Consider the following 26,027-nt stretch of genomic DNA (forward strand, 5'->3'; position numbering starts at 1 on the left):
CTAGGGATGGGGAAAGAGAGGAGACGGAGGAGGGACCACAAAAGGCTACGGGGAGACTTCCGGGGTGATGGATGCAAGTTCGTTATCTTATGTGGGGAAGGCTCCGTATGTACACGCTCAGTCCTGCCCCGCTCTTTGCGGCCCACAGACTCTAGCCCACCAGGCTCCTCTGTCCATGAAGTTTCCCAGGCAAGAAGACTGGAGCGGCTTGCCATTTCCTCCTTCAGGGGATCTTCCTGACCCAGGGATTGAACCTGGGTCTCCTGCACTGCAGGCAGATTCTTTACTGTCTGAAACACCAGAGAAGCCCCCGTTCATCAGAAGTCATCAATTATGCACTTTACATACATACAGCTTACAGTACAACAAAGCTATTTAAAAAAAAGGCCATTAAAAAAGATAAGTAAATGGGAACGCTTGTATCTGTCTCAAACACAAGCTTGAGTACTGGTGTTCATGTTCCATTGGTCATCCTTTTTGAAAAATAGCCTGGTTGAACTCATTTCCTTCTGTATTAGTTTGCCATAACAAAATACCACAGTCTTGGTGGCTTCAACAACCAAGTTTATTTCTCACTGTTCTGGAGGTTGGAAGTCCGACATCAAGGTGCCAGCTGATTTGGTTCTCCTCTGGGTTTGCAGAGGCGCCTTCTCACTGGGTCCTCGTGTGGAGGAAGAGAGCTTGCTCTCCTGGGAAGGCCACGGTCCTACTGGATTAGGACCCCACCCTTATGACCTCACTGAACCTTACTCACCTCCTGAAAATGCCACCTCCAGGTACAGTCACACTGGGGGTTGTGCTGACATGAATTTGGTGGCGGGAGTCGGGATCGGGGGGATACAATTCATTCGTGGTTTGTTAGCTTTCCTGATAGGATTTACAACATGTAAGTGCATCACAAGCCCTCTCCCTTGTTCATACACTCCATTCTGCTAGATGAGCCTTCTCTTTTTTTTTTCAGATGAGTGTTCATCATTAGCTTACTGCAAAAATAATTCACCTGCCCAAATCTGGACTATTTCCATCCCTTCTGCATATCTGAAAAGACGACTAGCCAGAAAAAGAAAAAAAAAAGCCTTTGCTCAGATGTAAAATAGAGTACCTCAGCTATAAATTATCGGAAGCGTGTCAGACTCCTTTCAGCAAAGAGAAATGCTCTTTTCAGGACTATGCTGGCCTTATGGGGTCTGAGCGGCTCACAGCGAGGCCGCTCTCTTGACCACAACCAGCAACATTCCTGTCAATTCTCAGGTCCCCCCAGGATAATCTGGGGAGGGTAGGAGTCAGTGATGCCACCTGGGCCCCGGGGCATTCCCCATCAGTGAAGAATGACAGAACAGTGGCATCCCCTTCCTGCACTAGGAACAGGAGTTCTATTAGCTGCGTCTCCTAAATCCCAGTGCCAAGAACATCAGAACACTGCCAGAAACAAACGGGCCCTCTGCTCACCACTCTCCCGCAGCGCACAGGATCCACTCTGCTGACAAGCGAAGTGTCAATCATTGCCAACATCATCAAATGCGGTCTCTTCTCATGAGGCATTCCGGCTCACGTCTTTCCAGTATGACCCGGACACTCCACTTACCTGACCCCTTCCACCCTCAAGGTCACTCCTCCAGACAATCGCACAGATTGCTGGAAAATGACTAAAACAAATGCCCTAAACTGAGACGCTGTTTCTCTATAAGATGGGGCCCCAAAGGTGAGTTCACATGATGGAACCAGGCGTCACGGGGCTGAGGGAGGGGGCTCCTAGCCCTACTTTCAGCTCACGCACTAAGCAGAGTCTGGTGCAGTGGGGATCACGGGTGGAAATGCCAACTGTGTCTCAGCGGATGGAGGACAGGTTGGGGAGGAGGACTGGGGGGGGGCCTCTCAGGGGAGACACATGGGGAAGCCCAACCTGGAGGGCTGGCCTTCCCTAAAAGACACCCCACAAACAGCCCCCACTAACTGGCTGGTGAGGTACTGTTGGGTGGGGCAGAAGCCATCAGGCCCATCAGTGGTCTGAAAGTCTGTGTCCCCCAGTGCGATGGACTTAGGAGTGGCCTTTGGGAGGTGACAAGGTCATTAGGGTGGAGCCCTTGTGAGCGGGATTAGTGCCCTTTTATTATAAAAGGGGCCCTGCAGGGCTCCCTGCCCCCTGCCATGTGAGGACAGAACCAAAGACGGCTGACTGTGAACCAGGAAGAGGGCACTGACCAGACACTGAGTCTGTCTGCACTGTGACCTTGACTCCAGCCTCCCGAACAGTGAGAAATAAAATGTGTGTTGTCGATTAGCCCCCGGGCTGTGGGATGGTTACAGCCAGCATCCTCAGTGGACTAAGGCGGTCGGGAAGGCTGCCCTGAGAGACCCAGAAGTTCCGGGCACATCTTGGATCACCACACACACACACAGGAGAACTGCAGGTCTTCAAGGTGCTCCAGGGCAGTAAGAAGAGATGAAATAAAGAACACTCTACCCTTCCATGAGGCACGTGACGAAAGCCATCTGAGCTTCCATGAGAAAAATGAGCTTTTTTAAAACATTGATCTGTGGAGAGATGATCTGTACTTCATCATTACACTCTGTTACGTGCTGAACTGTGTCCCCAAAATTCATGTGTGGAAGCCCTGACCCCTGGTACCCCAGAATGCAGATGGACCAGAGCAGGGCCCTTAAAGAGGTGACCAGGGTAAAGTGGGGTCACACAGGTGTGTGCAGTGTGACTGGCGGCCTTATGAGAAGGGGAGACTAGGACACAGGGACGAGGTCACAGTGAGAAGCAACCATCTGATTCAAGGAGAGACGCCTCAGAAGAAACCAAATCTGCTGACACCCTGATCTTGGACTTCCAGCCTCCAGACCTGCAAGATGCTGAATTAATACTGTTTAATAGAGAAGTAGCTCATCAAGGAGCAGGTAAACATCAGGATCCAGGTGAGCCTCATCAAGTTTTCAGGTAGACGAGGTCTCGGAGCTCATCTGTAAAGAGTCAGAGCAGTTTACCTGGCCTCTGAGTTCCAGCCACCTTCCTCTCATCACAACAAAGAGGCTCTGCTTTAAAAAGCAGGTACTTGTCATTAAGCAGTAAGACTTTAGAAGCTGAAACACGGAACACCCGAGACCTACATCCCTTGCATTTTGTGTCACCCACTTTCAGGCCATTTTGTGAAACAGTAGGATATTGCATAAAAACAGTCAAAAGAAGATGGCTCATTTAGGACTGTTACAACATTAAAAAAAAAAAAAGTTTTAGTGCCAAGGTTTTTTTAACTGTACAGAGTTTAAATAAAGTATCCTTCATTTCCATAATTAAAGTTACAGTCCAGGCTTGGTATGGTGGTTGGGGTCATAAGGGTTCAAAATGCACTTGATTAAAATTTATCTTAAAATGATCAGTGAAAGGTGACAGCCTGAAGTCTCAAACAATGAAGCAAAAATTACTGTGTTCAGGTTGATACACGTAACAACTACAAAAGATAAACTTTTCCCTAACATAGAAAAAAATTTTAAAAATGGTACTGAAAGCTTAGCAAATTTTAGAAACGATACAATTAGAACCTGTCTGTAGTCTGACAAAGGAGGCCTCTTGGGGCTCGGTTTTCTCTTGTGAAGAGTTGAGCCACAGGCACTTCTGCTGTGAGACCATGGTTTATGTTTCAGAACCTGCAATTGTCTACTTTCATTCCAACACAAGCTGACCTAACTTTGCAACTTAAAGACCATTATATTGCTTCTTCTTGTATCATAAAGAATTTTTTTTTAATTAACTCCTCACTAATTTACTCACTGAATTTCTGTATCCATGCAAGAGTCCATGGAAGAAATCTGACCATCACTGAAGCCCTAAGAAAATTCTTTATTCACATCAACTCCTATCCTTGAATGCAGTAGTTGTGAGTCTCCCAGGAGTAAGAGACCGCTAAGCTGAAGGAGGCTTGCTCCCTCCAGCCCCTTCCCCAACCCTCTGCATCCAGTAACTCCAATCCACCCGGTGCTGAAGCTGCACCTCCCTCCTGCAGGCTCCCATGATCAGGTTCCTTTCCCAGGCATCAGCCAGAGGCATTCCTCTCCCGGGAAAAGGCAGTGATGGGTCACCCTGCTCAAAGCCTTCCCAGGACCTCAGTGGCACCCCTCACCGAAGGATAAAGCCCCGAGACCTGCCCGGGGCGGAGGGCTCCCTCTCCTCATCTCCTATCACCTCTCCTTCTCCAGCCATGCCCGTCCCCTCCTGGACCTTGGACTCAGGCCTGAGCCCCAGATGGCGTCCCTGCCAGCCAGCTCGACGCATCCGGGCCTCTGCTCAAAATCTCAAATGTCATGTTATCAGAGAGCCATCTCTGCCTGAGCGAGTGCCCTGCCCTCCTTCCTTGCTACCCACTCTCCCGGTTCATTTCTCTTCTTAGCATTCAGCACCTGATGTCACGTGTTTATTCGCTGTTTTGTCTGCTGCCAGCAAAGCCTCACGTTCCACGGGAGCAGGGAGCGGGGTTCAACGTCACGTCCTTAGCACCTGAGTGTTCAGTATATACCTTGGTTCTACTGCTCCGTCAGTTGCCGGGGGCTTCTGTAACAAAGCCCCAGTCACAGGGAGGCTTACGGCCAGGAACTGGGAGGCCAGAAGGCTGAGATCAAGGCGTCGGTAGGGCTGGTTCCCTCCAGGACTGTGAGCGAGAACCTGCTCCAGGCTGCGCCACGGCTTCCCGCAGTTCAGGGGCAATCTCAGTATTCCTTGGCTTCTACCCGCATCAGGTCGGTCTCTGCCTTCACCTTCGCAGGGCGCCTTCCCTCTCGGCATCTCTGTCTGCGTCCAACTTGCCTCCTCTTACAAGGATACAGTCATCATGTTGGATAAGGACTTCGTTTTAACCTGACTGTCTCTGGATCTCCAAATAAGGCCACACTCTGGGATACCGGGGGTGAGGACACGTCAATTTCCAAGGACACAATTCAACCCATAAAAGCCACTTTGCAGCCACAGGACATGGGGTGAGTTAGGTAATTTCACCTGCAAAAGGGGGCTGATCATCGGGTCTCCCTCGTCTGGCTAACAAAGAAAGCAAAGGGGCACCCCTGTCCTCTCTGAGCCACAGACACAGACCTGAGAGGAGCCGAGGGCCGAGGGCTCTGCTCAGGGGCTGGGCCCCTCTCTGCTACCTGCCAGCTCTGATAAGGCACAGGCTGTTTAGTCTGGGTCTGGCCTCAGGCCACGCTCTGCGTCTGAACGAGGATGCACGCCAGGTCCCCGGCCCACAGCAGGCTGTCTCCGGATGTCCACCGCCATCGGCAGGGCTGCGAGGGGGACAGACAGTGTCAGCCTCATCTCACCGACACTGTGCAAATTCGTGCAGGGGGCAGCTCACCCTCATCACCCCATCATGACAGCAGAGAGCAGGGAGCTGGAGTGAAGAGGACACGGGCGTGGGGTTACACGGAACTGGGGGGACGACTTCTAACAAAGAGCTGTCTCTTTAAACTCACATCCATCCCACGGCCCACAGGGGTCACACAGGGACATCTGACGGATGCTTAAACGCACGCTTTCCAGTGGGAACCCGTGGTCTCCCTGCCTGGCCTGAGGGGCCGGCTGCTCCCCAGTCTCTCTATCACAGCCTTTCAGCTCCTCGAGACCCCCACCCGGGAGAACCTGCAAGTCACACTCGACTCCTCTTTTTCCCTCACCTTTCACATTTGCTCTGAGGACAAAGCCTCTTGGCCACACTTCCAAAGTATATTCAGAATCCAAACCCTTCCCTGTGGGCCTCCTAAATGATCTCCTTATTTCTCCCTGACCCCACCCGGCAGAGCAGCTGGAGATGGCTCCAGCACCTAAAAGCGAAGACAGGCCATGCCCGCTGCTGGGCAGCCGCCCCCAACTCAGGGCCACCCTCAGATGCCAGTTCCAAAGGACTGGCAAGATGAGACGCCCTCCCTACCCCTCTCCTCTGCGGCCTCCTTTCCTACCCTCTCCCCATCCCTGGCCTGCTCGGTGACAACCCCCCCAGCCTCAGACATACCAGAGCCTCTGTACTTGGCCCTGTGGCATCATCTCAGCTACGCTCAGCATGCACCACCTTCTGTACCGTTCCCACCACACTCATCACCCACTAACAATGTGTGTCTTTCGTTCCCCATCCAGCTTCCCCATCCCCACCAGAATGAGGGCAGGGCCTTATCAGTTTTGCTCTCTGCTGCATCCTGGTACCTGCTGGCACATTCTAGGCACTCAGACGGCCACTGAAAGAAGGATTGGCTAATGCTTCCAAAGCTCCTTAAAGAAAGACTCAACTGTACTCAATATCCTGCACTTAAAAGGCAGGTTACACTGATCCAACATTTTTGAAAGCTTTTCCGGCACGCTGAAACAAAGCCTGTTTCATAGGATAACTCACTGCTCTAGAACTGCATTTTTCAAGTTCGCAATTTTACCTACTTCAAAATAAACATGTTCTGAGCTTCCCTGGTGGCTCAGTGGTAAAGAATCCGCCTGGTGCTACAGGAGACATCGGTTTGTCGATCCCTGCTCTGGGAAGATCTCACACGTCTTGGAGCAATTAAGCCCGTGCACCTCAACTATCGGGCCTGTGTTCTAGAGCCCGGGAACTGCAACTACGGAGCCTACGAGTCACAGCTGCTGAAGCCTGCACGCCCTGGAGCCTGTGCTCCGCAACAAGAGAAGCCACCGCTACAAGAAGCCTGCACACTGCAACTAGAGATGCACTCCCGGTCACCGCAACTAAAGAAAAGCCCATGCAGCAAGGAAGACCCAGTACAGACAAAAATAAATAAACTAAATATATATATATGTGTGTGTGTGTGTTCCTAAAAAAGTGGAAAAATATTCTGTGTTCATGGATTAGAAGACAATATTGTGAACACGGCAATACTCCTCAAAGCAATCTACAGAGTCAGTGCAATCCCTATCAAAATCCCACCTGGCTTTTTTGCAGAAATTGACACGCTGATCCTAGAATTCATACAGAATGTCAAGGAATCCAGAACAACTCTGAAAAAGAACAACTAAGTTCAAGGACTCTTACTTCCCCATTTCAAAATTTACTACAAAACTACAATAAACAAAATGGCATAAGGATAAATATTTGGATTAATGGAAAAAGAGGAAAGTCCAGAATTAAGCATCTCCCTATAGATGACTGATTTTCAACAAAGATTCCAAGACCCTTCAAAAGAACAGTCTCTTCAACAGATGGTTTTCCACATGTAAAACAACTAGATTTCCACATGAGAAGGAATGAAGTTGGAGCCTCCTCAAGCCATGCACAAAAATTAACTTGGTCAGCAAGGCTATCATCAAACAATAAATGCTGGAAAGGGTGTGGAGAAAAGGGAATCCTCCTCCACTGTTGGTGGGAATGTAAATTGGTGCAGCACCTATGGAGAACAGTATGGAAGTTCCTTCAAAAACTACCATATGATCCAGCAATCTCAATCCTGGGCATATATCCAGAGGCAAACATAATTTGAAAAGAAATATGCACCCCAATGTTCACTGCAGCACTACTGACAACAGCCAAGACATGGAAGCAACCTAAGTGTCCATCGACAGATGAATGGACAGAGATAATGTGGTACACGTACACAACGGAATATTACTCAGCCATGAAAAAGGATGAAATAATGCCAGCTGCAGCAACATGGACGGGCCTGGAGCTTATCACACTAACTGAAGTATATAAAAGACAAGTATCACACAATACTACTTGTATGTGAAATCTAAAAAAAATAACACAAATGAACTTATTTACAAAACAGAAACAGACTCACCAACTTCACAAATAAAGATATGGTTGCTAAAGGGTACAGGTAGGGGGAGAGAGAAATTAGGATTTTGGGATTAACATACATATGCTACTATACAGATACTAAATAGATAACGAACAAGCACCCACTGTATGGCACAGGAAACTATTCAACAATCTGTAATAATCTACATGCAGAAGGAATCTGAAAAAGAATGGAACGTGTATGTGTATCATGGACACACTTTGCTGTATACCTGAGACTAACACTGTAAAGCAACTGTACTCTGATATAAAATAAAAAATTAAATTTAAAGAAAAAAAAGAATATTTCCAGAACATTCGAATGCTTACACATGTCCCAAACCTATACTCCTTCCATCTGAGACATTTAATGCCTCTGGTTACATACAATAATATGGCTAATGTGTTTATCATGTACTTTTTTATTGCATTTATCATGTATTTAATTCATATCATGTGTTTGTGTATCATATTGTTTGCATTTCCCAACCCTAGACTGTTTAATTTTGAATGTCTGAATTGCATGTGTGCTATGAGTTAATTTTATTCTTACTACAAACTCAATATTCATCTATGAAAAACAACAACAGCAAAAAACACAAATTTACTCAAAATGAATCAAAGATCTAATTGTAAAAACTAAAACTAAAAACTCTTAAAGAAGAAAACCCAGGGGTAAATCTTCTTGACTGTGGAATTGGCAATGTTTTCTTAGATATGCACCAAGAACATAAGCAACAAAAGAAAAAACAAATGAGACTTCATCAAAAATTTTAAAATTCTGTGCATCAGAAGACACAATCAAAAACCTAAACAACAGCCTGAAGAATGGGGAAAAAAAATCTTCAAATCACAAATCCTGTAAGGGACTAGAATCCAGAATGTAAAAGGAACTCTTACAAATCACAACAAAAAGACAAATAGCATAGTTAAAAAAATAAACAAAATACCTGAATAGAAATTTCTCCAAGGAAGGTATACAAATGGCCAACAAGCAAGAGAAAAGATACTCAAAATTTTAGTCATTAGTGCTAAGTGAAGTCACTCAGTCGTGTCTGACTCTTTGCGATCCCGTGGACTGTAGCCCACCAGGCTCTTCTGTCTATGGGATTTTCCAGGCAAGAATACTGGAGTGGGTTGCCATCTCCTTCTCCAGGAGATCTTCCCAACCCAGGGATTGAACCCAGGTCTCCCGCATTGTAGGCAGATGCTTTAGGAGAATGCAAATCAAAACCCTAAGATATGTAAGATATACCGCTTCACACCCACTAGAATGGCTATAGTCAAAAAAGAAAACCACCCTGAAAACTGTGAAGAAGAAATTGGAGCCCTAATACATAGCTGGTGGGCATGTGAAAAGGGGTAGCTACATTGAGAGGAAAACATCTCAATGGTTCCTCAGTAACTTCAATATAGAGTGACCCTGTGACTAATCCCACTCTTAGGTATACTCCTGAAAGAAATGAAGACAGGTGCTCAAACAAAAACTTGTACACAAATATTCATACAGTACTACTCAGAAGGGCCAACTGAATAATGGCTAAACAAAATGTGGTCTGTTCATACCCAGGAACATTATTCAGCCATAAAAATCAATGAAGTACTGATACAGGTGACAATGTGGATGGACCTTAGAAACACGCTAAGTGAAAGAATCCAGACTCAAAAGTGCCACATTATTGTACGATTCCTTTTATGTGAAATATCCACAGATACAGAAAGTAGCTTAGTGACTACCAGGGCCTAGGTAAAGACACGAAATGGAGAGGGTTTCCCTTGGGGTGGGGAAAATGTCTGGGAAGTAGACAGTGGTGATGGTTGTTCACCATCATGCATGCACTAAAAGCCATGTATTTTAAGATGGTTGATTGGGGCTTGGTGGCTCAGTGGTAGAGAATCGACCTGCCAAGGCAGGAGAAACAGGTTCGAGCCCTCGTCTGGGAAGATCCCACATGCCACGGAGCAACCAAGTCTGTGCACCACAACTCCTGAGGCTGTGCTCAAGAGCCCAGGAGACACAGAGACTGAAACCCTTGCACCCTAGAGCCCGTGTTCTGCAACAAGAGAAGCCACCGACACGAGGGGCCTGAGCAACTACAGAGTAGCCCCTGCTCGCCACGACTAGAAAAAAGCCCACCCAGCAACAAAAACCCAGCACAGACAACAAAAATTAAATTAAAAAAAAAATGAACAGCAAATTTTACGTTGCATGAATTTTAACTCAACAAAAAAGCAGTAAGCACACCCGCCTCTCCCCAAAAGTATGGTATTATTAGATTCCAGGAGAGTCAAGTACTAAAACAGTAAAATGTGTAGAAGAACTGGAATATGTCCAAGGCCCACTCCAGGGCATCTCACTTTCCCCTAAAAAAGCAACCGACCTCTGTGCAACACAATGAATGTTACCTTCAGCCAGAAAAGTCCTAAGTCAGAGTTCTGTCACCAAAGCATTCTCAAGCTCTTATTTGCTGTTTTATTATACATTTCCATCCCAGCCCCGGGGGCTCAGACAATAAAGAATCTGCCTGTGATACAGGAGATGAGGGTTCAATCTCTGTGTTAGAAAGATCCCCTAAAGAAGGGAATGGCAGCCACTCCAGTATTCCGAGGGAATTTCATGGACAGAGGAGCTGGTGGGCTACATTTCATGGGGTTGCCAAGAGTCAGACACAACTGAGTGACTTACATCATCACTTTCCTCCCAGCCAGCACCAGCCACGGGGTTCACATGTTGTAAATATACTTTGCAGAGGCCGCACGGCTTCCTGGGCACTACCTGCAATAACCTCCCGTCTCCTCTTTGCCATCTGTGGGTGCTGATAGCTGCTTTCGGGCGGTTGGTGCTGGACAGCTGCCCAGGCTCTGCCCCTGTGATCAGGCTGCCCGCCTCCTCTCTCCCCCTGGTCCCTTGAAGCACTGCCCAGCCCACTGCCCTGGAGGCCACGTGGCCGCAAACACTCTTGGGCTCCAAAGTCAGCTGTCACACCCAGGAGTCCAGGTAATCGGCAACAGAACCAAGCACAGCCTCTCTGAGCCCAGGTTATTGTCTTCCTAAAGGTCACAGTAGTCACCCTCCTTCTGGGCAGGACGGAAATAAACAAAGGTCCCCATCCATGGCACACGAGGTCAAGCCTACAAGTGATCGGTTTTGGTCTTCTTAGACCCAACCCACTTTCCCTTGTCCAAACACACACACAATTTCTGGACAGATTTCCATAACTGCTTCATCCTTTATTTTTCTAGGAGTTACCAGTTAGCAGTAAAATGGTGGAAAAGATTAGAGAAGAAAGAAAAAAAGAGCCATAAAAATCCTGAGCAGTACATGACAGACCATTCACCTCTGAATAACTGGATTGTTTATAAATCTATCTTGTTTAGACCTAAATATTGTTGAGAAAAAAAAGTGTTCTGCTGTTATAGGGACTTTATCCACACTATAGGTGCTGTGCTCAGAAAGAAAGGGCTCGAAGAGGAGGTTCATACGCTGATAGGTTAATAGCAGGTAACTTGGGTGACAAATTAGCGGCAGTTCTTCTTATCTGATGGCTGTAATCGGCATGCAGTGTAATATTAAAAAGACAAGCCCTTGAAACAATAAAAGGACAGCTGTGTGCCCGCCCCCCCACCCCCCCAGCGCAAACACTCCCAGCCCCACATACCTTGTTGAGCTTGCCCAAGGAAGATATAAGATCCGCCCATTCACTCGAGGACTCGAAATTTCTTAACGCCTTTTCGATCACGGAAGAGTAATTTCTGTATCTGTAATCATTCAACAGCTCCTGCTCCTCTGGATCCATCTTACATTCTCACAGCAGAAAAGGTATCTAAGAGGGAATCGGAGGACAAACAGATGCGGCAGCTCTTCGAGGATGAAAAGTGTCCCCAGTCTCTGCCCTGGAGGCCACGTGGCCACAAACACTCCTGTGCCCGCACGGGCTGGGCGATCCAACTCAAATATTTAGCAAGGCTGCCGAGCCAGGCACTAGGGGACATAAAAGATAAATGGTTCTGGCCCTCCTGGACTCTGAGGGAGACAAATGGATGGAGCCGAAAGAAGGAAAACACTTAGGGTTCCACTTAATGGACAAAGTGAACTCTAGGAGTGAAACTCACAAAGTGGCTAACTGTGTGTTATTGCCAACTGCTACTTCTGAATGCACGTGGTTCCTACCAGCACAGGGCATCCACTGGCCCTAAGGAAAAGCAGATCTGTGGTCCTAACCGAACAGCTGCTTTAGCACTAAATCCTTCACAACTAGACTCCAAGAGAGGACTGTAAGTATTCTACAAGAAAATCAGGCGGGGAAAAAAAAAAAAAGTTACAAAGCCCAAGGACCTAAGCGTGAAGGGTCTGACAGCAGTGGGGTCAGAAATCCACCACGTGGCTGTTCATTTGCATGTGGGTGTGCTCTTGTCTGACGCTTTGTGTCCCCCATGGACTGTAGGCCACCAGGCTCCCTTGTCCGTGGGGTTTTCCAGGCAAAAATACTGGAGCAGGGTTGCCGTTTCCTTCTCCAGGGGATCTTCCCCGACCCAGGGATCAAACCCACGTCTCCTGCATTGCAGGTGGATTCTTTACCACTGCGCCACCTGGGGAGCCTTGACTGTTCATTTTCTAAGTACCAGTTATCTGCCTGGCCCCCGGCAGGGTGCAGCCCCCACAGCTCTATGTCTACAGGCAAGGAGTCTGGATGGAGGTGTGTGACACCAGGATCCAGGTGGTTGCCGTTTTCTTTTGGCGCTTGTATATTCTTTCCTTCTTTTTCTTCCCCTGTGGCTAGATGCATTCATTATACATGAACCGCTGCAGCTACTGCAAAGCCTGAGGCAGCGGTGGTAGGGTGGACTCCTCTGGTCTTTTGCCTTCCACCTTTCCCCTATTTTATGCCTCAAAACAAAGGTTTGATGTTGGAGCTGAAGCCTCACCTTGCAACCCAGGGGAAAGAGCCACCTTTAGGGCATGACTTCCATGCGTTAAGTGGAAGGAAGGCGCCACACCAACCTTGGACACTCTGCCCCTGGACTTATTGCTTTCTGCATGTTAAGAGTTGAGTTTAAGCTATTAAATCAAGTGTTCTGTTACTCACAGCTAAACATGATCCTGACTGATTTATGAGCCTACGTGGTATCTCACTAGCTCATGCTCTGAAAGGAGAGAGAAGCATGGAGTAATAGTGACGTGAGTAAATTCCCCCGAGGTAGCGTCAGTTTGCTAACCAAACTGCGTGTCATCAATCAGATAAAAAGGCAAATATTACTTCATGAAGAAACCGAGCTGCAGGGACAATGTGATCTTTAAGCCTCAGTTTTTCATTTCTTGGCTCTGGGGAAGTTTTAAGACTCTCGAGGTCTTCTCTTAGCTTTCTGATGGTTCCGGGCCCCCTGTGATCCTCTTAAGGCCGACACAACTGACTTCCAAATCATCAACGCCAGTGGACTGTTTCCTCATTCCCCTCCCAGGAGGACGGTGCAGCAGGCCACTTCCTCCTCCTGCAGACAGCCTCCCAGCAGCCCACACTCCTCTGGGCCATCTGCCCTGTGCTGGCTCCCACCCACCTCCCTGCAGGCCCACCCTCATCTGCACGCCCGCCAGATGCTGGCATTCCTGGGCACCATGCTTGGGCCCCTCTCGCCCTCTCTCTCCCCTCAATGATCTATTCCTTTAACTAACTAATACCAGCTTCATGCTCATGACTCACAGGTTTATAGCCCTCCAAACCTCCCCCTCAAAGACCCAAATTCATGCCAATGCTTCCTTGACTTCTCTACACGTCTGAAACTTAGCGTGTCCGAAACTAAACTCTCGAGTGTCTATCAACATCATGTGGTCTAGCCATATGATGGCACACCACTCAGTGATGAGAAAGAACGAAGTGCTGAACATGTTACATGTGGATGCACCTGGAAGATACAAGCTTAGTGGAAGAAGCCGGTCATAAACGGCCACACATCATATGACTCCATTTATATGAAATGCCCAGAATAGTCCAGTCTGCAGAGATGGCAAGTGGATGCGTTCTTGGTTGCTTAGGGTGGGGAGCGGGAACAGGGAGTAACTGCAAATGAGCACAAGGGATCTTTTTTATGGTGGCGGGGGATGGGTAATGGAAATGTGCTAAAAACTGGATTATGGCCATGGCTGCATATCTCTGTAAGTTTACTAAAAATCACTGAATGATACACTGAAAGAACTTTACAGTCTGTAAATTATTAACTTTATAACACTGTTTTTAAAAAACCCTCCCCTCTTTTTTCCTTTTCCAGTAAGTTTATTATAGAATATTGACTATAGTTCCCTGAGCTATACAGTGGGACTTCGCTGTTTATCCATTCTATATATAATAGTCTGCATCTGCTAACCCCAAACTCCCAATCCACCCCTCCCCCTTCTCCCTCGGCAACCACAAATCTGTCCTTCATGTACGTCTGTTTTCATTTTATAGATAAGTTCATTCGTGTCACATTCTAGACTCCACACAGAAGTGATATCATATGCTATTTGTCCTTCCCTGTCTTTCTGACTTACTTCACTTAGGATGATAACCTCCAGTTGCATCCATGTTGCTGCAAATGGTCATTATTCATTTTTTATGGCCGAGCAGTATTCTACTGCTCGGTGTATATACACCTTATCTTCTTTATCCATTCATCGGTTGGTGGGCATTTAAGTTGCTTGTGTAAAAAAAAAAAAGCCCTCCACTCTTAGAGGGGATATATGTACACTTCTGACTGACTCAACTGTTGTACAGCTGCAACCAACACAACATTGTAAACCAATTATCGTCCAATTAAAAATAAACTTAAAAAAAAAAAGAAGCTCTCCACTCTTGATTCTACCTGCATAGCACGTTCCCTCCCCGGTCTTCCTTTCCTCAGAAGGTGACCCCTCCACCTATGAGACCTTTGACGTCGTCCTGAACTCTTCCTTCTCTTCACCAGCCACATTGAGCCCAAGGCCTGTTAGCTCATCTTCCAAAACACCCGTGGACTCTCCACTGGGTGAGCTTCCTCCTGCAAGCTTGCAGAAGCCTCCTAAGGCTTCTCCTTCAGACTCTTGTCCCTCTGTTCCTGTGTATACTTTCACAGAGCACTCCAAGTCCTCTTAAAACATAAAGCACTTCCCCACCTCGGTGAAACTCTTCCCACTGAGCCTATGTATAGTAAGCCCACACTCCCTTCATGTCCAACCCACTTCTGGGCCTGCAAGGCTCTACCTGCCTCTCTCCTTGCAGCACTCTGCTTGTCCTGAGATAATTCATCCTTCCACAAGGCTTTTGCACATGCTGGACCTCTCTGCAAAAATACAATGTACTTTCAAAAAAAAAAATACACTGCCCTATGCATAGGTACACAATAGGATTGTTGGCTCATTCCTGGAAAGGCCTGCCTTCTTTTCTGAAATAATATTTCATAGTTTTTTAAAATAATAAGGATGGTAATGAGAGATGTTGTTTGTTTTGCCAAGTAAAGACATAAGAATTTAGTACATCGCAATGGTCTAAGTGCTTTTTTTTTTAATTCCAGGAGATTTGTAAATCTGATATTCCATATTTCTGAACCATTGTAATACACCACGCAGTATGTTCACTCTATTAGGTGTCAAAGCACCAGGCAAAGAAACAGGAACAAGGCAGAGTTCGACTCCCACAGTTCAGAGCCTAATAAAAGAGGAAATGTCTAAACACGTAATTTCAGTTTAACATGGCATGGAACTTCCCTGGCAGTCCAGTAATTAAGACTCCTTGATGCCAGTGCAGGCGGCATGGGTTCCATCCCTGGTTGGGGAACAAAGATCCCACATGCCTCAAGGTACTGCCAAAAGGATGAAAGTACAATAAAAACTAAAGGATACGTTTTAAAAACTGAATGTGTACACAGAGTGATGATGGCAAGAAGGGCAGAGGGAGCCCAACGAACAGCAGAGAAGTCCTCCAAGTCCACGAGTGTGGGCGCTTGCTAGCAGGAAGAGAGCCTTGTCAGTGACAGCACGTGTGTTTAGGACGTGGGGATAGCCAAGGGGCACCACTGCTCATGGCAAGCAAGGTCTAAGCCCAGTAAGAGCGGGTAACTGGAGCAGCTCAACGTTATGGTTGGTTATAAGAAAGCCTCCTTGATGTCACTAACAGCCCGGGAAAGAAGTTTGGAAACAGTCAAGCAAGCTCTTTTATTTCAAAATATGGGGCACCTGATGCTATGCTCATAAGCCAGACTCCTGGGTGGGCTTGGTAAACCCATCATTTCTGCATGTATTTCTCTCACGCCATACACAAAAGTCCTAAGAGATGGTATCATCAGCTTCCAGATGAGGATGTTGGGATTGAGGCCTTCCAAAAAAGGTGCCAGGGTCCCAAGACAGGCAACTGGCAGAATCAAGATTCCAGTTCAGGCCAGCCGGGTGCCACAGAGCCTCGACCATATTACGCCACAGGTGAAACTCAAGAGTGTAACCTTTATCGAGCTCTCCTGACAATGATTTTGCAATCTCCTCCGAATACCTTTTCTGTGAGAGACTCAATAACTCAGTAAGAGTGAGTATAACAACTTAGTAACCATTACACCCAAAGCAGCAGTCCTATAAACAAGCACATGGGGCCAGATGAATCCGCCGGAAAAAAAACGGAAAACTCTCAGCTGGGAATCTCTCACCCTAACCACGCTTAATTTCTTAGAAAAGCAAGCTGAAGTGAAAAATCAACCACCTAGATCCAAAAGAAGTTAGTTTTAGAGATGCTGACATGAAGGACCTGTTTCTGAGAAGAAAACATAAAAGCGAAAAAAATGTCAAAAAGTCACACCTCTCAAGAGAGAGATCCACTTATCGATAAATAATGATCCTCTGTCTCAGCACGAGAAAAACACTCATCTGCAAGCGGTTTAATCGACTCTAGGCCACACAAGATTTTGAATGGGGTCTTTCAGATGGTAATTAGATTGTAGTGGAAAAACGTGAGGCATACAATGGGCGCCAGCTTTGGCGGGGAAGAGGCGCCTCCACTTTCTTACCAAAAAAAAAAATCCTACCAGGGTTCTCCCGAGGGTAGGGCAGTTGACCGAGGTCAGGGAAAACACCTGAGGGTAACAGCCTCCATAAGTGGGGCAGAGATGCTTTAAGGACCATTCAGGGCGTCAGCAGCCGGCGGCGAGACTGCAAGACGATGCAGGGGCCGGGCGGGCCGAGCGCGCACTGCGGCTCAGATTCCCTTCTCCAGAGGACAGTCTGGAAGACTTGGGGTGGTGGTGGGGGTGGTCTTTCCTCCACGGGGACAACCTTCATCTCACAAAAGGTCTCAATTCTTAGCCCAGCTTCCCGAACAGGACCGGGAGCAAAAACAAAGGCGCGCGCGGCTCCAGCATCCGCCGACCAGCTGGCGGGCCGTGACCCACCTGACCTCCACCTGCCGGACGAGAAGGCCGCGCGCGCGTGCCGGGCCTGCCCGCCTTCGCCGCCGGGAGCCGGGGAGACCTGGGGGTGGGGGTGGGGGCCCGGCTCAGGCTGGCGGGCGGCCTCTGGGGGTGGGGTCGAGGGGTCCCGGGCCGGCGCCCCCACGCCCACTGGCGGGGCTCGTTCGGGCTGTCCCTGCGCTGCTGCAGTGCGCGCTCCACAGAGCCACCTGCATGCAGCCCGGGCGCGCCCCCGAGGCGCCGCCCGAACCCCTGGGCACCCGGCGAGGACGCCACCGCCGCTCGCGGGCCCGCGGGAGGAGACGCCGCCCGGCTCCCTCGGCTTCCGTCTAGCAGACGAGCGCGCGGCCCACTTACCGGCGGCGGCGGCTTCTTCCGCGGAAGGCGCGCCCACGGGAGAGGCGCGGAGGAGCCGGCCTGGACGCCACGGGTCGAGCGAGTCCGCCGGCACCGCGGAAGAAGCGCCGCGCCCGAGCCTCAGCGGCTCCGGGATACTGGGGCCGGCCGGAAGGCGGGTCTTCGGCGGCGCCTGGGGAGGGCGTGGCCAAGGGCGGGTCCTCTGCTGGGGCGTGGCTTGTGGGGGCGTGGTCTGTGGGGGCGGGTCGAGGGGCGGGCCCTCAGAGCGTAGGGGCGGGGCTAAGGGGCGGAGATCCTCTAAGGACGGGACGGGGCCAGCGTCGGGAGGTGGGGCCCTCGAGGCATGTGGGCGGGGCCAAGGGAAGAGCCCTCGGCGCGTGAGGGCAGGGCCGAAGGAGTGTCCTCGACGCTGGGGGAGGGGCTTCCAGGGCGGTCCCTGGGCTCGGGGGCGGGGCCAGGAGGCGGTTCCCGGTGGGCGGGGCGGGCTCAGGGAGGTGGGTCCTCTGCGCGCGGGGGCTGGGCCTGAGCCCAGGCCTGGCAAGCACCGCGCTTCCACCCGGTCTTCCGCAGAGTCAGGGAATCAGCCGTCCCCAGGTGGGGTTTGGAGTGACAGGCTAGGAGAAACCGTTGCACCCGAGACCGGTGGGGTCCGTGGCACCTGGCCATCGGGACCACGCCCCAGAGCCTCGGGGAGGAAGCAGAGCAAACCCCTCCATACATGCTCGGGCCGCAGGAGGTTTGGGGGACCCTGGCTAAGGTGCCCCACCCCAGCCCACAGGCTTCACTTTTCCCATCTTTAGCATCAGAGGAGGTGAGGGAGATAATTCCTGCAATGAGCTTCTTTATGTAGCTCTGGCTTAGGAAGGAGACCTCACATCAAGCCTAAAGGGCATAAATATTTCCAGATAAACCCCTAACCCCTTTCAGGGGTCTTCGGGACCCACACAGTCCAGACTCACCCAGCCTGGCCTGACAGCAGCAGGGCAAGAGGCACCTGATGACCGGGCTCAGGCAGAGTTCACCTGAGCACCTGATGACCCCAGCTTGGGGCTCCCAGCCAACCAGAACAGTGCCACCTGTTGATTGAGGTTGTGGTTTTTGCAGAATCAGATTTAGTCTGGGGCTCAAAAATACTAGGCAATCGGTGAAAGAGTCTGAGGGGATGGGAGTGGGGAGTCTATGAACACGCTGAAATTGGATAGAACATGTGTTTATCTGTGTTTCTGGAGAAAGGGTATAGAATTTGTATCACGTTCCCAGGGGCTCTATCTCCTCACCCAAAATACCAAGAATATTTTAATAGTTTGAGATGCTGGACCTCTGGCCCAGCCAGGCTTCTGATTCTGATCTTCCATCTCCATTTCATCCATACCAAGTGTCCCAGATGAAAGCCCTCTAATAGTTCTAGGAATGGTCTTAAAGTGGAAACAGAAGAAAACTTAAAGGATTGAGCATTTGGCAAGACAAAGAATTAATGAAAATTGATTTCCTAATGAAGATGTGATAAACTCCATCTTTACACAAAGCTGACAAACATATGAGTTTCTTTTCTTTTCTCCTTTTTTTTTCCTTAGGCTCCTCAAATCCTACCACTTTCCACATTACATTGAACTAACAGAGTTAAGGTGGCTTCCGAGGTGGCTCAGTGGTAAAGAATCGCCTGCAATGCAGGTGACATGGGTTCAATCCCTGGGAAGATCTCCTGGAGAAAGAAATGGCAACCCACTCCGGTATTCTTGCCTGGGAAGTCCCATGGACAGAAGGAGCCTGGCCGGCCCCAGTCCATGGGCTTGCAAAAGAGTTGGGCACAACTTGGCGACGAAACAACAATAGAGATAGAAGAATTGCTTGTATCCACCGTTAAGAGTAATCAGTCTGTCTGTGCCAAGACCACCTTGTACAATTTTGTCTTAATGCATTTATATAAAATAACACGTGTGACTTGTAGTTAGGTCACCTAGCGCTGAAGAATGCCAGGTGTGTGGGAACTTAATTTAAATTAACTTTAACAAATCAGGATAGTATAAACCCTTAAAAGAAGAACTCCATTTATAATCAGGCTTGATGGTAAATGTACAGCACTAAGATTCGAACCTGTCTTCTTATAAGGATCTGTTTACCTGGTTCCAGTTGCCTTGTCACCCTTGATCTATTACTGAGCTATGTTCATGTGTTTAAGTTATGTAAATAGCCTAGGTGCCTTGCATAATAAAACTTTAATTAGGGCACTTCAGATTTAATTTAAATCAGAACTGTAAGCCTTTTGACAATAAAGAAGGCTCTGTAAATCACAGGAAATGACATTTTCTGGCTCAGGCTTAGTGTTTAGTATTAGTCGCTCAGTCGTATTTCATTTTACTCTTTGCAACCCCATGGACTGTAGCCCGCCAGGCTCCTCTATCCATGGGATTCTCCAGGTAAGAATACTGGAGTGGGTAGCCAGCCATTCCCTTCTCCAGGGGATCTGCCTGACCCCAGGCTCAGGCTGGTCCCCCCTATTAGGGAGATTGGCCAGGGAAACACATCCTGAGTCTCCAGGAGCAGATACTGGTGACTCCCTAAGCCAGTCTCTTCTCCACCCACCTGGGTAGGAGTCTTGCGTAGCTCTGTAGTTGATGCTGTGCCTACGCTGTGTTGACTTGCAGGAACAAGTAAACCTTTGTTGGGATCATCATTATCACCTGTTTCATCTCCGCTGCGTCACTGTTTGGGCTCTTCAGCTGTCACAGTCCTATTGCAGTTCAGTAGGTGAGGGTAAAGGTGATGCTGTGTTTGGGTTCCCCACACAGGTGTCAACCTAGAAAACTGAAAACATGTGACAACCTGAAAAGTGTGTCACAGAGAAGCTGATGTGGGTGGGATCTCTGGCTCCATTCAGTGCCTAAAAACACGTTGTATGAGATAATTCATTTAAAACATGCCACTTCAGGGAATTCACTAGTGATCCTGTGGTTAGGTTGCCACACTTCCACTGCAGGGGGCACAGGTCACTCTCTAGTTGGGGAATTAAGATCCTGCAGCAAGGCCAAACAAATAAAAAATAAAACATGCCACTTTATTTTCCTGCCTTTTATTTCTATTCTGTGCATTTCTCTTTTTTTCCTTTTTTTAAGAAAAAAAAAAAAAAAACTTTTTATTTTGTATTGGGGGGGGGGCTTCCCTGGTGACTCAGCAGTAAAGAATCCACTTACAATGCAGGAGACACAGGTTCGATCCCTGGGTCAGGAAGATCCCCTGGAGGAGGGCATGGCAACCCACTCCAGTATTCTTGCTTGGAGGATCCCATGGACAGAGGAGCCTGGTGGGCTACAGTCTGTGGGGTCGCAAAGAGTCAGACACGACTGAAGCAACTAAGCACTCATGCACGCACATGGCCTATTAGCAACGCTGGGATAGTTTCAGGTGAAGAGCGAAGGGACTCGGCCATACATATACATGTATCCATTCTCCCCTAAGCTCTCCTCCCATCCAGGCTGTCACATAACATTGAGAAAAGTTCCCCATGCTATACAGCAGGCCTTGTTAGTTATCCATTTTAAACATAGCAGTCCATCCCAAACTTCCTAACTATCCCTTCTCCCTATCCTCCCGCTAAGCAACCACAATCTCATTCTGAAGTCTGTGAGTGTGTTTCTGTCTTGTAAGTAAGTTCATTTACATCATTTCTTTTTAGATTCCACATCTAAGGGACATCATACAATATTTCTCCTTCTCTGTCTGACTTACTTCACTCAGTATGATAATCTCTAGGTCCATCCATTATGCTGAAAATATGCCACTTTAAAACCATATTTCATTTGTCTAGTTCATGGAAAAGTTCACATAGAGGCTGGTTTGGGGATCTAATAACCATATGGCTTACAAATCCTTTAGATTTGATGTATTATCTCCTCTAATTTTTACACCAAAGGAGTTGCCTGTGATCTTTAGACCCGTAATAGTGAAGTTGAATGTACCAAGTGCTAGGCACCAGGGAATTTTGTGGTCAGACAGTCCTGGATTGAAGAAGGCAATGGCAGCCCACTCCAGTACTCTTGCCTGGAAAATCCCGTGGATGGAGGAGACAGGTAGGCTGCTGTCCATGGGGTCTCGAAGAGTCAGACACGACTGAGCGACTTCACTTTCACTTTTCACTTTCAGGCATTGGAGAAGGAAATGGCAACCCACTCCAGTGTTCTTGCCTGGAGAAGCCCAGGGACAGCGGAGCCTGGTGGGCTGCCATCTATGGGGTTGCACAGGGTCGGACACGACTGAAGTGACTTAGCAGCAGCAGCAGTCCTGGATACAATTCTGACTCTTGGCTCTTAGCTGTGCGATCTTGGTAAGTTAAGCAGCCTCTCCAAACCTTTATTTATTTATTTGAAAGATGACATTAACAGTTACCTCAGGGACTTCCCTGGTGGTCCTGTGGTTAACACTCTCCACTCCCAATGCAGGGGGCCTGGGTTCGATCCCTGGTCAGGGAACTAGATCCCACATGCCACAAAAAAGAGTCAAATGCCACAGCAAAGATCAAGGATCCTGTGTACCACAACTAAGACCTGGTGCAGTCAAATAAATAAATATTTTTAAAAAATCTATCTCAAAGGACTGTGGTGAGAATTATACGAAACAATGTTGGGAAAGTATTAAGCATGACTTATGGCCTAGCATGCCATGGGTTTTCAATTCATGATTTTTTCCCCCTTTCTGATTCCAAGCCTAAATATTCTTCTTTTTCCTTTACAGCACACTATGAAATGTTTTCATGCACTACAATTCTTTAGATTCCTTTTGGTTGTAAGCAACAATAAGCCACTTCAAACTGTCTTAAGGAAAAGGGCAGCTTCTTTTAAGGGTACAAGAGTTTCTTAGAGCATCTCTTAGAATCCAGAATATCAGGGATGATCTGAAGCTGGAGGGAGAATGGATGCTTCTGTGAGGAGAGCGGCCTTTCTTAGGGGGAGGGGGCAGTCTGTAGCTGCTTTTTAAAGTTTATTTGTGCTGGGTCTTCATTGTAGCAAGTGGGTTCCAGAGCACACAGGCTCAGTATTGCCATGGGATCTTAGTTCCCCAACCAGGGGTTGAACCTATGTCCCCTGCTTGAAAGGCAGATTCTTAACCACTGGACCACCAGGGAAGTTCCTGTAGCTGCTTTATTTTATTTTTTAACTGAACCATTGTTTTTTAATCGAAGGATAATTGCTTTACAATGTTATGTTGATTTCTGCCTCACAGCGTGAATCAGCTGTGTATACATATGTCCCCTCCCTCTTGGTGGTGCGAGCGGTAAAGAATCTGCCTGCCAATGTAGCATATGCAAGAAACAGGAGCTGGATCCCTGGGCCAGGAAGAGCCCCTGGAGGAGGAAATGCCAATCCAGCTCCAGTATTCTTGCCTGGAGAATCCCATGGACAGAGGAGCCTGGAGAGCTGCAGTTTATGGGGGTCCCAAAGAGTCGAACATGACTGAGCGCATACACAGCCTCCCTCTTGAACCTCCCTCCCAGCCCTCACCCCATCCCACCCATTCTGGTTGCACGGGGTTGAGCTCCCTGTGTTATATGCAGCACCTTCCCAGTAGCTAGTTATTTCACACGTGGTATCCTGTGTGTTTCAATGGTACTCCCTCAGTTTGTCCCACCTCTCCTTCCCACCCTGTGTCCACAAATCTGTTCTCTGAAGCTGCTTTCCTTCAGAGTCGGTTGCGTCCTTCTCTGACGGTGCCTGGCTCCCCAGGCTCCCTAGGCAACGTGGGGTGGGGCGTGGTCACTCACATGAGCCGCTCTGCTCACTCCCTGATCCAGCCCAGCTGGTCCTGCCCTTCAGCGGAAGGGCCTGCAACTGGCGCAATCAAGAGAGGCTGGCAGGACAGTCACCTTGCAGCTGCTGCGGCTCCTCACAGGAGAACAAGCAGGGGGAACGGGGCCAAGAGAGAATTCTCAGGAAGAGGGTGTTGGGAAGATCGTTCAGTAAAAGCCCCCTCTGACCTTTCCATAAGAATGAGAAATGCCACTCTGATCAGCAGCTTACAATTAGGGGTCTTCTAAGTGGGCTACATGCTGATCCAAAAAATATCAAGTCAGGACAGGCCAGAGACAAAAGAAAAAAAAAAAAAAAAATGGAGAAGAGCGGGATCAGCCCGTTTACGCGTACATTTCCTGTCTAATCCCATCAGACAGAGCCTGAAAGGGCTCCATGGTTCCTGTGCTTCTGCCCATCGTTGGCAAGAGTCTGGAGGCTGGCTGCAGAAGGCCAGAGTAGGAAAGGTACTCAGGAAACTTATGGAAAGCCATTAGAATGTTTTTAGAACCGGCCAAGCAGTCATTAAAATGTCTTAGGAGCTATGGTCTGAGACGAATATTTAATCACACACTGTAGGGAAGGTTAGAGGAAGTGATTCAGACTTCCCTCTACATAAAGTGGACGGAAAAGTGACGTGAGGGTTGTGAGCAGCCAGGCTGCCAATACAAGTCATAGAATCAAAAATCGTAAATACCTTGCCCCCTGTCATGGACCAGAAATACCAGTGTCACCTGGTTAGTCCTGGTCCTCCACGTCCATGAAACCTTGAACATTTCCATACTTCACTGATTCCCCGAATGGAAAGCAGTGTTATGCTTTGTGTCTGCAATGCTGTTGTCAGGAAATGGGACGTGATCCTCGTGGTCACGAGCCAGTGACCACGTTGCTGTTTCTCACTGTGCGCAGTCCATCACAAACTTGAGGTAAACCTGTGATTACTTTCCTTTGTATTTTGTCCATCCTGTACATGTTGGGTTTTTCTTGTTTGGCTAGCCATTCTTTCTGAAATCTTGACTCTCTTGCAAGCTTTCTTTTTTTCAAATGTTATCTTATTTTTGGTGGCATCGTGTCTTAGTTGAGACACTAAGGATCTTCATGGTGGCGCATGGGCTTCAGTCTGGTTGTGGTGCTCGGGCTTAACATGGCATGTGGGATCTTAGTTCCCTGACCAGGGATCGAACCTGCGTCCCCTGCATTACAAAGTGGATTCTTAACCCCTGGACCACCAGGGAAGTCATGAAAAGTGACTTCTGAGTGGGATACAGGCTGATCCAAAAAATACCAAGTCGGGACACGGCTAGAGACAAAAAAAAAAAAAAGGAGAAGAAAGGGATCGGGCTACTTTGCAAAGTCACTACTTTCTTTGCAAGTATATTTCTTGTCTTTTGTAACATCCTTTAGTCACCAATGCTTTTTCTTTTTTCTTTTTTTTAAATCTACAGGGTATAACCAGAACCCAGGAGGCTGGTTGCAAAACCAATCCCATTTGAAAGTGGTGGAGTTGCCTGTTGTCAGAGATGATGATAGAGGCTCAGGGAGGCCTTGGAAGCATCACCCTGGGCTGGAGCTCACAGGGGAGCAGAACAGGTTAAGGAGAAGGTATCCGTGTCTGTTGGAGCAAAGAAATGGCCTGGACAAAGTTGTCCAGGATGAACGAGATGAGAGGGGTGGTGCACATCCTGGGAAGAACACAGAATGCAAAATCCGAATGGGAAACCCGCTGTGGAGGAAACCATAACCCAACAAGATAAGGACATTCCTCCCAAGTCCTTCAAGCCACACAACTTCGTGTCAGAACCAGTTTCAATGTACTCAAATACGGGAAATCAGAATGTGTTATAAAGCTGGGTGGACAGAACTAAGGAAACAGGATGCATTTATAGAAACAGCCAGGGAGGGACTTTCCTGGTGGTCCAGTGGTTAAGACTCTACGCTTCCCATGCAGGGGGGTTCGATCTGCGGTTGGGGAACTAGATCTCACATGCCACAGCTAAGACCAGGTGCAGCCAAATAAATAAAAAAAGAAAAGAGCCTGAAAAAAAAAAGAGAAAGAAACAGCAAGGGACAGCTGGAACACGGATGGGACCCGCTCTGCAGCCCTGGGACCACTCCGGAAACTCGTGGTTCTCTCAGTGCAATCCCCGCACCAGCAGCCTCTGGGAACTTGTTGGAAATGCACGCCCTTGGGCCCCGATGCTGAGCAGTGGCTTATCACACCCTCCAGGTGGCTCTGCTGCCCTCTAATATCTGGTGACCACTGGACTAGGCTGTATGTCAAGGCTGTATATTGGCACCCTGCTTATTTAACTTATATGCAGAGTACATCATGAGAAACGCTGGGCTGGATGAAGCACAAGCTGGAATCAAGATTGCCGGGAGAAATATCAATAACCTCAGATATGCAGATGACACCACCCTTATGGGAGAAAGTGAAGAAAAACTAAAGAGCCTCTTGATGAAAGTGAAAGAGGAGAATGAAAAAGTTGGCTTAAAGCTCAACATTCTGAAAACAAAGATCATGGCATCCGATCCCATCACTTCATGGCAAATAGATGGGGAAACTGTGGAAACAGTGGCAAACTTTATTTTTTGGGGCTCCAAAATCACTGCAGATGGTGATTGCAGCCATGAAATTAAAAGACACTTGCCTCTTGGAAGAAAAGCTATGACCAACCTAGACCGTATATTAAAAAGCACAGACATTACTTTGCCAACA

General features: G+C 48.2%; 2 protein-coding genes across 7 annotated transcripts in view; both read right to left on the reverse strand.

Annotated features, from left to right (window-relative positions):
- The window catches only part of DOP1B (DOP1 leucine zipper like protein B), a 133,396-nt gene extending 115,715 nt beyond the window's left edge, over positions 1-17,681 (reverse strand). For all 6 annotated transcript variants that reach the window (XR_006335279.1, XM_043874270.1, XM_043874269.1 and 3 more), the window contains exons 1-2: positions 17,529-17,681; positions 11,429-11,593 (exon numbers count right to left, since the gene is read on the reverse strand). Coding sequence is in view for 5 of the 6 variants with exons in the window: in XM_043874270.1 (XP_043730205.1) it covers positions 11,429-11,566 (138 nt within the window). In the remaining variant the exon portion in view is untranslated. The remainder of the gene's footprint in view (positions 1-11,428; positions 11,594-17,528) is intronic.
- Positions 16,888-18,194, reverse strand: LOC122675236 (basic proline-rich protein-like). Its single transcript, XM_043873660.1, has 2 exons — positions 18,187-18,194; positions 16,888-18,031 (listed from the first exon to the last, which is right to left on the reverse strand). Exons 1-2 carry the CDS (start codon positions 18,192-18,194, stop codon positions 16,888-16,890), a joined length of 1,152 nt encoding a protein of 383 aa, XP_043729595.1.
- Between the last annotated feature and the right edge of the window lie 7,833 nt (positions 18,195-26,027).

Source organism: Cervus elaphus, chromosome 19, assembly GCF_910594005.1.
Source record: "Cervus elaphus chromosome 19, mCerEla1.1, whole genome shotgun sequence".
NCBI classification, from domain to species: domain Eukaryota; kingdom Metazoa; phylum Chordata; class Mammalia; order Artiodactyla; family Cervidae; genus Cervus; species Cervus elaphus.